At 38.6% G+C, this 14,057-nt stretch overlaps 1 protein-coding gene across 1 annotated transcript in view; it reads right to left on the bottom strand.

The window, feature by feature from the left end:
- The window catches only part of st6galnac3 (ST6 (alpha-N-acetyl-neuraminyl-2,3-beta-galactosyl-1,3)-N-acetylgalactosaminide alpha-2,6-sialyltransferase 3), a 67,159-nt gene extending 60,172 nt beyond the window's left edge, over positions 1 to 6,987 (bottom strand). Inside the window, exon 1 of the mRNA XM_070845448.1 lies at positions 6,893 to 6,987. Within this exon, the coding sequence (XP_070701549.1) occupies positions 6,893 to 6,910 (18 nt within the window). The 5' untranslated portion in view covers positions 6,911 to 6,987. The remainder of the gene's footprint in view (positions 1 to 6,892) is intronic.
- Positions 6,988 to 14,057: the final 7,070 nt, after the last annotated feature.

The following is a 14,057-nucleotide window of genomic DNA, read 5'->3' as shown; positions in this document are numbered from 1 at the left end:
TGATCCAGCTTCACCAGCTGGAGTTCTGGAGCGTCCTCCAAACACAAATAGACCAGGCTGTCCTGAACTACGTTCACCTGCTTGCCAAGCATAACAAAAGTGACTTCTCACTAATGTACTGTGTGCTGCGTTTGGGCCCAAACCACTCCAGTTATAACTGACTCCAGCAATCAACAAAGTATGACAAAAGGCACATCACCATTTGGTAAAAATAATACTTAATATAAGGAAGGCAGTCTCAAAGAATAACTTATAACTAAAAGCTGAAAGACTGTTCTTTTGAAGGTCCAGATGTTATTTTAATCACTGAGATGAAATGCAGCTAAATGTTTTACTGTATTGATTACAATGTCTTTGTACTTTCTTCTGGTGTCTGGGAGAACAAAGGTAGATTAATAACTGCACTTAAGTATTTCCCACATGAGCATTGGCTGTGTCCTCTTGTTTTAGGGTAATTAAAGTGCAAACCTTCAACCTTGACGTAACAGCCTCAGAATGCTCCTTTGTGAATTCATGTACAGTAATAATAGGGGTTATGGCCCACAGGGTCTTTGTGAGTGACACGTAATTTTATGCTGCTGACTGTGACTGCAATTACAGAGTGGAACTTAATTTGTAGGCTGCCATATCACCTCTTTCATTAAACTCTGGCTGTCTTTTCTTTGTATTTTGTCCAAATAGGGGTGAGGAGGGGGAGCAGGCATGAAGAAAAAGAAAAAAAAAAAAAAACAGGCCATGAAAATGACCAGCGTTGGCAGCAGGGTTCAAGCTCCCCGAGTTGGCAGAGTGGCACATGATTAAACCACCCAGGATTAGAGACTACCTGGACAAGACGACTGGGCGACACGTAGGGAGATCAAGTTAAGCCTTAAGTCTTCCCAGATGTTGAGAAGATTTCTTGCGTCCGCCTGCTGGCCCAGTTACTACTACTACGACTGCTGCAGGGTGGATTAATGCCAGATCTGGAGGGAGGTTATCACTCTTGGTTACCACTGTGAATAAGCTAACCTTTGCACCAGCTTCTGCCGCGGTGTGTGAGTGTGTGTTTGCACAACAGATTGGTAGGTTACATTACCATGATAACGAAGCCACACGCTTAAATGGTACCTGGCGGGTTCAAAAGGGTTTAGAGAATGGACGGCAACAGAGAAGCGCGAGACAAAGACTTTCTTTGAGGTCATTCAGTCAGGAAAAGTCAAACATTCTCACTTTTTGTGTTTATGGAATATAAAGTACGACGATATTGATATTATTGTGCATATTTTTCAAAGTAGTATAAAACATTTTTTTGACATATTTTGTGGAAACTGCCTCTCAAGGTGTAAGTAAAATGTAGTCACAGCATTTAAACAGCATTTAAATTACAATTTGCAACCTCTGCAGTGGAAATGGAGCAGCTCCTTAACAAGTGGAAGTAGATGCAAACAAACTGTGTACAGCTCCTTTTAAATTAGCTGAATCAACTGTATTAGTGGTGATATTGTATTTTGTTTGGGTGTCGCAGCCAGCAGTGGAGGATTTGCCAATAATGGCCCCAAGCCTTCCAAGAAGTTCAGATCCTTCACTGAAGTACTAACACCACACTGTGAAAATACTCCACAACAAAGTCCTGCAAAGTCCTGCATTCAAAACATCAGCCAAATGTACATTATGTATGACAAACAAAAGTACTCATTCAGCAGGGAAATGCTCCGTTTTACTGTATCTGATGTTTTAGGATTAATATCACAGCAGCATTAATGAGTATGCTGCATTTTACTGCTGTAGATGTTCAGGTTGAGCTAATCTAAACTACTCTACATACGGTTGGGTAGTATACAGCAATGCATCATGGTCATATGTGTGTGCAGGATTCGTACAGATTTTTAAGAGTAAAATTCATTCATTTTTTTGAGGTACCTAAACTACAGATTTCCAGACTCTTCAAGTCTTTATTATCACAACTGAACTGTTACTATAAATGCAACTGTGATAGCAGCTGAAGCAGCTGTTCATATGGTGATGATTATTGTCACTGAATGCTTGCTGGGGTTTTCATGAGTGATTTTGTAGATGAAACACTGGATTGTGTTGAAAATCAAACACATTTCAAGACCTTTAAAAACCTTGAAAACATGTCTGTTGATGGACGTTATGAATGAATGTTATTATGAACTATTGTTTGTGTCACTGACACCTGGAGACAACTGATGTAGGGGGCGCTGTTACGATCGAAACATAAATAAGTGCACTTTTGACCAAATATAAGCAAATATTCATTGCATTTACAGTTTGACTGTAAGTATTAATGCTGGAATGATGTAGTTACATTATAATATTTTACATAAAACAGGATTATAGTTTGGGGGTTTCTGAGTGCATGAGTAAAACTAAAGCTCTGTTCTTAAACTTAAAAAGTACAATGACTTCAAATATCATTATTGCATGACGGAATCTATTAAACTATTAGTAACTGATCTATCTGCTGAGAATGAATTCAACTTTTCCTTTAGGACCCTGTGCAGCCAGATTGCAAACTTCGGATTTGCAAAGACCTCATGTAAACTTCACACTCAAGAAGGAAACCAGATAAAAGGAGCGAATGGCACTGAGGGAAATCCGAGCCCGGATTTGATAAAACTTTGAATATAAACCGGAGTCTCAGCCTCATTCAACATCCTGCCGGTGCCCTGTGCTTTCTCTAAAACTGTGGCAGGGCACTTGTTATCAGCCTGCCTTCTGCTGTAACACAATCACATGGGACAAGAGGGACTCAGAGAAGTGCCATTCATCCCTGAAACTCTTAAGAACTGGGACACTCACTGCATTCCCCACAAACGCCCGTGTGTTTGTGTGTGCACGCATTCATTAATTTGCAGTCGTCTTTGTTTGTGTGCTTTATGCTTGCGTGAACCCGCATGAACCTGTCACAAAAACTTGCTTCGCTGGCCTTGTTCTGCCATATGCAGTTAGGAGGAACGGCAGCATCGGCATCTTCCAATGAGGGCTCCTCCTGAACTGTTATGACGGAGGACAACAAGCTGCATCCTTTCCCAGCTCGGGCTCGGCTCTTCACAGATGAACTCATTCCAATTAAAGTACAAGCTAACAAAGGGGGGAACCCCGGACGTCAGAGCTCTCCCTGCAGGCCTCTCTCACCAATTATAAGCACAAGCTAAGTAGCAGAACGTGAGTCAAACTGCTCTGAGTGTCATGAACCATACCAGGGCAAGCTGCTGGGTTAAGAAATTCATCTTCTCATGCACCTGAACACATCATCAGACATAGACTGTGCACACTGTAGGACTAGAATCACAGTAGAGGGATCATTTAAAAACTGGAAAATAGAAGATCAGGTAATTTGGCAGACAATGTTTTCCATATTACTTTTCTTTCAGTGAATTCACACAATACAAACTGTACTTGTGATTGTGAAGATCTGGATTGTGAACATCGTCCTGATGCCAAACTTGAACCAAGAAGTTTAAGCACATTAATAAAAATATACAACTTTTAAGTCATTTTTGCAGTTTCTCCGCTTTTTGTTCATTCTATAACATGACAGAAACAATAAATCTGCCAATATTCTGTTTTTTTATAGAAACACATAACAGCATAACACAGCGGGAGCTTTGAAAGGAAATCAAGTCTTTGGTGGATGTTTCCGTGACAAATTCAACCTGTGTCACAGGCTCACAAATAGAACTTTCAAATGAGTTTTAAAAAGTAATTATGTGCAATAAATGTGTCTATCCACCTGAAAAGCCAGAAATAAAAGAAGAAAAACATCTGATCTGTGTGGAGCAATGCAGAAAATGTGACCATCTTCACATTAATACATGAAACAAAACATAAATTCCATATTTCTATCACGTTTTCCACATTGCTCTCTTTCATTTCATCTTGCTGCACTTCTTCTTCCTCTATGATTTAATAGCAGCCAAGTGGAGAATTAGCGCCACCAACTGTTTAACTCAATGAACGAACTCCTAATAATCACATAACTATTGTAAAAATAGTTGATGGACATTGATTCACATTTCTTTTGTCGATTTTTCTTTACACCAAATTTGGATGAAAACTTGGCTGATGACAATGTGAAAGCTGCTTTCAAAGGACTCAATTTAAAACACAAATACTGGGAGCAGGGATAGACGTTCATCTATCCGACCATCTGTCATCTGTCATCACTACATCCATCTTTTTTCAGCAGAAAAACAGGAAAACACCACAAACAGCAGCCTACTGTTTGTATCATGAACATCAAACAAGAACATGTGACAGCAAAGTGTATACTGAGCTCAACCACACTTATAAATGTCTAATATCATAGTATGGCACAACAAGTTGGCTAAGTTGACAATATTGTAAAGCTATGGTAAAGTGTATTACATCACACTAATGCTCAGCTATGAGAGATGAACCAGGATTCGTCTCTGACTGTTCGGTCCAGGATGTTCATGTTGGTTCGGTACATGACTTTCCTTTGGTGCGCTAACGCGACCCAGACAAGTGCTGTCAAAATAGTTTAATTGCTTTGGCTTGCAGAACTATAATTCTAGCGCACAAGTATGCCTGGAACAATTTGGCAGTGCACAAATCAGCTGTAGCTCATGGATGCTAGCTGTCAGCTTAGCCACGGTAGCCTGTTAACCTGGTTACAGTCGCTGCCATCTGAATCACAAACAAGAGACTCACAACACTGACTGAGTGCAGCACTACTAATTTAATATGCTGGGTTTTTTCCATAGTGAAACTATATCACTGCCCCACCCCGCTTTTCACGCCACCTTTGAGTCAAGTCCTGCATCACCTTTTTGGGGTTTGTTTTACTAGAATGACCGGCTTACAGAACATCATCCCTTCTGTAGACCATAAATCAGAATAAAACAGCTCCCAACAGGTGTCCTGACTCCTGTAAGAAACAGAAAGGCAGTTTTCCTTTTCCACTGCAGCAAAACTAAACTTTTTTAGTGACACAAATGACTGATGAGCCATTGTTGGATGTTTGCATTTTTCAAAATAAAAGACCAAGACTATTTTTCTGCTGTAGCCATAGCGAAAACATACTGACCCCAAAAAAGGGTTACATACCTAACAGTGAGTTTTGTGTACCGCTACAACCCAATCAGCTACTTTTCAACTCAGCTGACAAAAATCAAGAATACTGGTGTCATTTAATTAAAGTTACAGCTCATTTACATCTGTTCACTCCTCATTTACTTTTCCTTCAATCACCCTGCAATTTGTACCATGTAATTAGGTTTTCTTGTTCTTATGTGATTGAAATATATTAAAATATTACTGCGTTAAATCTAGAGTGAGATGATTTCCTGTCTCAGATGACAAGAACAGCCTGAACGTTTGTTAAGTGACATGTTGCTGTTGGCGGATGCTTGTTTCTTCCTGTGGGTGTGGGTGGATTGACAGGCACTACAGAGCTTTTACATGAATGAAAACTATCAACTTGAAACTCAAAGTCTGTCAAAACTAGACTAAGACTGGACGCTAAGTGTCTGGCTAGAGAAACATGAGAATGAATGGAGTGGAAAACATTTTTTTATTGTATTAAAATCTAAATTTTGTAAAAAAAAAAAAAGTTTGGTAATGCATAAGTGGAACATACCTGATTGATTTGAACATTTTGTTTTGTGCGATTCTGCAAAATTTGATTATCTGAGACAGTTAAATTAATCAATTTGTTGATCAGCAAGAATAATCTGCAACTATTTCATCCAGCAAAAATACCTTACCTTTGTTTTGAGTGCCAGTTGACTGAAAATCTGTAAACATTTCTCTGGTTCCACTTTCTCCAAACATCAGGATTTGCTGCTTTTCTCTGTTCTACATCAATCTAAATTCAATATCTTTGGGTTTTTGATGAAAAAAGTTGTTCAACTCCATCAACAACATCAACTCTGATAACCAATTAATTGATTACTTCACTTCTCAAGCAAGAAAGTCAAACATTTATTGGTCCCTGCTTCTAAAATGTGAGGATTTCCTCTTATTTTTTTTTGTATTATAACATTGAAAAACTGACTATATTTTGGGTTTAAACTGGTTTTTGAAAGCAGATGCCTTGAAGTTACCTTGAATTCTTGAAAACTGTAATGGACATATTTCAATAATTTAACATTTGACTGCCTAAAGTCATTTATAAAGAAAAAACATCAGTAATTCCCTGTTTCCAGCTTCTAAGAGGTGAATATTTGCTGCTTTATATCATTGTTGTCTAAATATCCTTGAGTTTCAAACTGATGTTCAGGCATAACAAACTATCTGAAGACTCTAGGACACCATGATGGTCATTTCTCGCTATTTTCTGACATTTCATACATAGAAAATGTAAGATATTAGTTGCTTTTCAGTCATATATGGCCAGATGCAGCTTCAGCTCCTGCAGTGTTGTAACACATTCAAACTGAGATGAACCAGAGAGGAGGAGAGTGAGAGTCACTGAGGAACTTTTTGCCAACTTTCTCCTCATCTGTTCAGGCTCTGATGAGGAGTGGACGTTTTAAACTCCTCACATGATGTGGACACCTGAACACACCATGAGGGATGTTGTGGACGCAGCTGGCAGGCCTGCATCTGCCTGGTTTTTACCACCAGAAACATGGACAAACATGGACTGAATGCTCCAAAAACAAACACGAGGGCCTGGTTTTTTTAAACTCAATGTGCACAAGCGAAAAGCACAGAATTCAGAGTCCAAAAACCACAGCTAGAAACCAGAGGAGGGTTAATTACCTCCTCGGAGCATCAGCACCGCAGCTCTCATTTCACCTCACATCTGTTAAAAACGCACATTAACGCAAAGCCAACCACGTCAGGAGCTTCCTGCGTGTCTTTATCCTCCTTGTCCCCCTTTTTTGGCAGTAATGCATGTGAGAGAGGAACCCCCACTTACCTTCCACATCCAGGCCATTCTTATTTCTACGCAGACAATGGTGGACCGCTTGTTTTCGTCAGCCCCCCCCAAAAAAACGCCTTTCACCGGCTCCTTCTCCCGCAGGCCTGCACTCATGGACGCATCACCGGAGGAGATGCGGTGCGGTTAAGTGCGGGGGTCGGCTCCATAAACATTGGAGAGCACCGTTATTCGTCTCCTCTCTCCGGTCTTTTTTTTTTCCCATGGAGCTGCTGGGACCTGGACCGACGCTGCGCTGCTACTGGCCGGCGCAGACGCAGAGCCCCGCCCCCCTCCAGAGCCACGTGACCGCCGCTGATTTCCTGACTCCTGCTCCGAGAAGAGGCGCCGTGTCGGTGTGGAGAGGCTGCAGCTCTTCATCCTTTCATTAGTACGGTATGGTATGTTAGTATAGTATGGTATGGTACAGTATTTCCTAATAGTAATTTCCTTCGGGATCAATAAAGTTAATCTTATCTTATCTTATAGTATATTAGTATAGTATAGTATCATATGGTATAGTATAATAAAGTATGGTATGGTACAGGATATTATAGTATATTAGTATAGTATCATATGGTATAGTATAATAAAGCATGGTATGGTACAGTATCATATGGTATAGTATAATAAAGTATGGTATGGTACAGTATATTATAGTATATTAGTATGGTATAGTATCATATGGTATAGTATAATAAAGTATGGTATGGTACAGTATATTATAGTATATTAGTATAGTATCATATGGTATAGTATAATAAAGCATGGTATGGTACAGTATCATATGGTATAGTATAATAAAGTATGGTATGGTACAGTATATTATAGTATATTAGTATAGTATAGCATCATATGGTATAGTATAATAAAGTATGGTATGGTACAGTATCATATGGTATAGTATAATAAAGTATGGTATGGTACAGTATCATATGGTATAGTATAATAAACTATGGTATGGTACAGTATCATATGGTATAGTATAATAAAGTATGGTATGGTACAGTATATTATAGTATATTAGTATAGTATAAAGTTGGGCTCATTTTTTACTATATATTGCAGGTGAATTTCACCAAAGAATCACTTAAATCTAATGATAATTTATTTGTTTGTTATGTTTTGTATCATAATTCTGAATCTGCCAAGTATAAGTAACTTAAGTTATCACACAAATAATAGTAGTAAAATAATAGTAAAATATGTCCCTGTCAAATGTAGTGAAGTAGGAGTATAACATAGCAGGAAATGGAAAAGTACTCAAGTGCAAGTACCTCAAATTTGTACAGTACTTGAGTAAATACACTTAGTTACTTTCCAGCACTCCCAAGTACAATATTTTTTGTAATATGAGAAGAGGAGGTAAACCTTAGCAAACACATTGTTTTGTATGATCTGTATCCAAATGTTTTATTTAATCAATTTCGGAAAAAAGACGTCATGTTATGCGAATAAATTACCACATGGAATAGAACCATTATTATTAATAATAGTTATAATAATTATTATTATTCATTATTATTATTGTGGGATTAAAGTCAGTGCCCCAAAACAATTTTACCTTATGAGCCCAAGATGTTGCCCACACATTGTGCTAACAAGCTACATTAGAAAAAACAACACGCTATGTGTAAAAGATCAATTTTTTATAGAAATAAGTTGTGATGGACTGAGATTGATGTTTTCAGGCAGCATTTCTTTTAGCAACATGTCAATTTCAGTATAAGAAGTTATTTAGCAGGAACAAGATCCACACGCTGTGCTTACAAATTACAGAATCAAGGTGTTATGCTGTGCAAATACATTATCATGTGTAATAGATCAAATTATCTCAGGAACAAGTAATAGATCTGTGTTCATGACGGTGGTATTTTATTTGCTGCAAAATTATGATACAATACTGAGGAAACAATTTATCCTCAGCAATAATGATCCATATGTTGTACAAACAAACTATTATCAGGTAGAAAACAAGATAAATGCCACCAAGTTTTTGTCTTGTTTTTTTGATCTTGTGAGACGTCACATCCTCGTACCAAAACTACAGAATAGTTAGATTTCCAATGACTCCCAAAGCGACACCTATGAGTGTTTTCAGCGCCCTCTGTTGGATGGATGGGGGTAAACTACAAACAAGCAAATAATTTAAGTAATGTACACAACTTAAGTTTACATTGTGAAATGGTTGCAGTTTGGTTATGTTTAGGCACCAAAGCTACTAGGTTAGGTTTAGTTAAAAATCGTGGTTTGGTTTAAAATAGTGAATTTATGTTCAGTACGTGATGCGGTTGGTTTCACACAGGACACAAAGACTCTGGTCTCCTGAGTGAAAGTCGTTTGTTTGACCCGCTACCTGACTTCCTCCTTTAATCTCATCACTATCACTACAGCCACTAGAGGGCGCCTACGTAAACACTGATCGTTTTAACCCCCTTGATAAAACAACCACTGTTGTTTTTTTAGGTGTGAACACAGGATGTCTGAGAACAAGATGTTAACTTGTGAGAACAAGTAACTATTTTGTAGAAATAAGAAACTGTCACAAACTGTCATAACTCATTGCAATGTGGAGACTATGTTGTGCAAAGAAACTATCATGTATAAGCAATCATTATAAAGTGGGAACAAGTCATGCTGGACCAGGATCAGTGTCTCAAAAGATGCTTTTTTAATAATTTTCAACCAAACATTATACCAGTGCAAGCAGGATATTTATGTTCATGTGCAAAGGCAAGAGATCTATTAGTGTGGAAGTAAATGGTAGAAGATCGTGTCCCAAGTATTTGTTATCTTGTGAGCTCAAGATATTAATTTGTGAGGAGATGTTATTCCCAGGTAGATCTGTGTGTGGTTCTCACTCATTATTACATTTTAATTGATACATTTCTTTGTGGGACAAAATCATGTTAGAGGAAGATCAATGTGCCAAACAAAAGTGTTTTTTCTAGTAAGAGCAAGATATTTTCTAGTGGGGATAAGATCAATGTGTTGTGGAAACAAGCTGCTATGGAAAACAAGTACAGAACTTGGGGGAATAAAACATTACTTTGAGAAACAATCAATTTGAGAAAAAGTTTCACTCCTGCAAATACATTATTATGTAAGTCCAGGCCGTATTCTCGCTGCTTTGTGCAAAATACATTTTCTGATGTTGTGGTTCTTAAAGTGGGGCTGAGGGACCAGCAGGCCTCTTTGCCAGAAAGGCGAGAGGCGTAGAGAAAGTGTAGAATAATTCAATGTTACTGGGGTCTCGCTGCTCTGACTCTATTAATGCAAGTGTGTAGGGATGCGGCCACACAGCTGCCGATTTGTTTTCCCCTCTCACTGGGTGATGCAAATCTGAAATCGGCTATTTGGTGCTTTGGGGATAGAAAACAATACATGGAATCAACCAGACACCAGGGTGGCTCATAAATACAAATTCACAAAAACAATTTAAAACAAATAGTGTGTGACGAATAATTTAAATCACTCTGTTCAGCCTCACTGAAACTTTATTATTCTATTTTTACTAAATGAACCAAATACTTGTTTCGGATCAGGTGTTCAGATTAGACAGCAATGTATTGGAGGTTTTTTCTTACTCAGTTTTGCATTTCATTTGTTGTCATATTTTTATCCATACATATTTTATTTTACATTAAACAGTGAAGACTAACAGTAGAGAACACAGAAACCTAACCAAAGGGAAGCCTTTTGGATCCATCTGCTGGATTCGTTACAACATTCTTGTGTTTTCTGTCATTTTTCTCTCCATATTCTCTAAGTCTATGTAAAACTTTAACATGGGTACCTAGTTCCCATTTATGACATACATGTGTATATTTCTGTGTAATCTCAGCTCATGTCATTTCGTTCCATATTATTTTTCAGTATTTCTTTCATCATTTTTAATTTGTTTCACCTGTCATGTTATGTGAGTCATGTGACTGCCTCCCATTGGCTGTTGTTACTCTATAGGTGACGTTACATCCCTGTTGTTGTCTGTTATTGAAGCTCTGATAGAGACTTTTTTGACGATATATCCTCTACAATAAAGGTTTTCATTCATTCATTCATCCTCCTGTTGCATGATTAAAGGGTTTAGTCTTTTATGTCAATAACAGAACTGATAAAACTGATGGAATAGCCAAAACATTTACTGTGAAGATGTCACTAGAATGACAGAAACCGTCATGATACATTTTAAATGGGTGGTCATTTTCATATTTTTCAACATTAGAGGTGGCTCTCTTGATTGTGGTTGAGAGCAGTAGCTTGTATTTCTAACTACTGTGCTGTTGGGGCCCATTGCCTCTTAATCTGACTATACTTCTTCAGTGTTGTGTACAGCAAGTCGGTCATTGTTGCAAAACAAACCCCGACAGGTTGTACAGGATATCAGACCCAAATCCATGGCATACATAGCTATGGTATGTTGTTCTTGTTAAAGAGAATAACAGACCGCAGGATGCTGTAAGGAATCAAATATTCAACAAAGCTGTGTAATGCATTTTTATATTCTGGTTTGAAACACTGGCATGGATTTCTAGATTCATAGTTCATGCAAAACGTAGGACTATAAGACATGAAAAAAAACTAGCCAAAATACACAATCACTGTATGGTCATGTATAAAGTTAGCCATAGTTTGAGCCTCTCGTGTATTAGCATACATTCAGGTTGGTTAAAAAACAAGGATACATCATCGCTGTATAGCCGTTTCACATATATGTGATTCTTATTTCAGTCGTGCTGATAAAGAAGTAGAAAAGGCTGCATTTATGTTACCGTGCTTGTAGGATGTCGGTCGTGTTTTTATTAGGAGTCCTATCTGAGAATATTTATGCTATCTGCTCTGGTAAGGAGGCGGTATACAGAGAGATAACCTCGGGTCTGCAGATGTGTTTTCTCCGAGCGCTGAATTCAACTGAATGCAAAAATGTTGCAGTGAACAAAAACTGATGTTTTGGAAACTGTTCAGGGATCCCGATAGAAGCTGTGCTGCCTGTTGAGGTTATTCGCCTCCAAGAGTTGCATTCATGGCTGGAACTGGGAAACTTTTCCGACTCAAATCATGAAATAACCTTGAAAAGAGTAGTTTTGAAATTCCAGCAAGCAGACTCAACAGTGGTCATGCTTCTGTTTTTCATATTTGGTTTATCCTGTTCAGGGTCACAGGACTAGAGGCTTCCTCAGCAGGTTCTGGGTGAGAGCTGGTGTCAGGTTGCTGTCTGTCACACAGCAGGAAAAAAAACACATTCACAGCAACTTAGAGTATCTAATCCAGCCTTTCTACACGTCTTCGGACTGTGGGAGGAAACCGGAGCATTCAGAGGAAACAGGAGCCGACGCAGTGAGAACAACCAAACGCCACACAGGAGGAGTTTTTGCAGGATTAACTGCAGTAGTAGAGAGGCTTCATCACACTAAATTAGCTGATGGAATTTCAAGTGATTTTTTAGCATCCTTGAAAACATACAAATGTTCTTGCAATCGTTTAGGAGGAGGTAATTTCGTCAGCATGCATTTAATATGCCTGTTTTAATTCACATCAGTCAGACACCAGTATTTACTACGGTTAAATACCGTTTTAAATATTTTGGTCATTCTGTATTTGTAGTAAACAAATCTAAAGCTCACCGTCGGTGTAGTTGGCTGCAAGTGGCTAAAATCCACATGTTTACTTCCCAAATAAACATTATTAAATCTGATTTCATGGTGTTTTTCAACCAAATGCAGTCAATTTGAAGACAGAGCTCCCTGTTGGCTCATTTAGCTGAAGTCTGACGTGAACACGGCGGTAACAGTGAGCGCTGATCTGCTGACGCGTGACGTCTACAGTCCAACACCTCTAATTGGGTGACTGCAGAGAGGACGTCTCTGAATGTGTCCTGATAAAACAGCAACATGACACTTCTTTAAAGAGAGAAAATGATTTGAATAAATGGTATCAGCTCGTTTGTGGATACAAGGGACGCTAACACAAGGTCTGCCCACAGACCCCAAAAAAAATATAAACACACAGACATACAAAAATGGTGGTTCTTCAGCAGTTCTTTGGGGTGGTTGAGGTGTTCTATAGCACTCCGACATACAAACTACCTGTGAGGCCCTTATATGGTTCTTCAGCTTGGCTCAGTTTAGTTGAGGAAAGGTTTTCATTTGACAAAGGTGCTCTGTAGCATCGTTAAAGACAGATACTACATAGCACCAAAAAGGGTTCCTCTATGATTACGAGCCAAAAAAACACTTTTAGTGTTATTTATCACACGTTTCGTTCAGTGTGTGTGTGTGTGTGTATACATCTTTTAGAAATGACTCAATTTATGGTATTGATTTTCTGTATATTTTCACAGAAACTGAAATGATCAGAACAAGCAATGAAGCCTGGCAAACATCCTGTCTGTCGTCTCCATCATGTTATTCAGGCGCTGCCTTTGTGTTTGCAGCCTGTATGGGCGGCAGTAATTGAGTTCAGCTGCAGTCTGCCTTCCTGCCAGATGACATGACACCTTGAGTAAATAGAAATTTTCCAAGATGTCAGTCTTGTTTGCAAATGAAAGAAACCAATCTGAGTTTTTTCTTTTTTTTGCAGCACAAAATATATTTGATATAGACTGTCTGTAATTACTGAGACATAAACAAGCATGAATCCACCAAGGTACAAACACTTGCTGGTGGGAAGAGGCGCTCACACACTCACAGACACACACACACACACAGACATAAATCCTCTGTGCAGGTAACCACAAGCTGCTGGTACACTTCACTTCTTTTGATTAGCTCTTGGCACATTGATTAAACTTCTCAGTTATTTTCTCTTGAATCTTGCCAGGTGTGAAGCAGGTCCTCTCACCAAATCAATAGCTCTATTGGGGTTATCACCAAATCTCCCTCTCTCTCTCCCTCCCTCTCTCTCTCTGCCTCTCCTCTTTTGAAGCTTTTCAAACAGAGCATGAAAAAGTAATCCTCGTACCTCAAACTCTTAATCACGGATTAAATTCTCAGGGGTGCAAAAAGAGAAAGTCAAGGTCATCTGCAGGCCATGCATCTGAAATTACCTCTGGATGATAAAGAGACTGTGGACGATAGCGTCACCTTTTATGGATGAGATAAGAAGCTTTCAGGCTCAAGAAAGCTAAGGAACGTAACACAACGCCTTCAAGATAAACCTCTGTTTT

The sequence above is a fragment of the Pempheris klunzingeri genome, chromosome 15 (genome assembly GCF_042242105.1).
Source record: "Pempheris klunzingeri isolate RE-2024b chromosome 15, fPemKlu1.hap1, whole genome shotgun sequence".
Classification (NCBI taxonomy): domain Eukaryota; kingdom Metazoa; phylum Chordata; class Actinopteri; order Acropomatiformes; family Pempheridae; genus Pempheris; species Pempheris klunzingeri.
The sequence above is the reverse complement of the archived record's forward strand: the minus strand, read 5'-3'. Positions and strand labels throughout refer to the sequence as shown.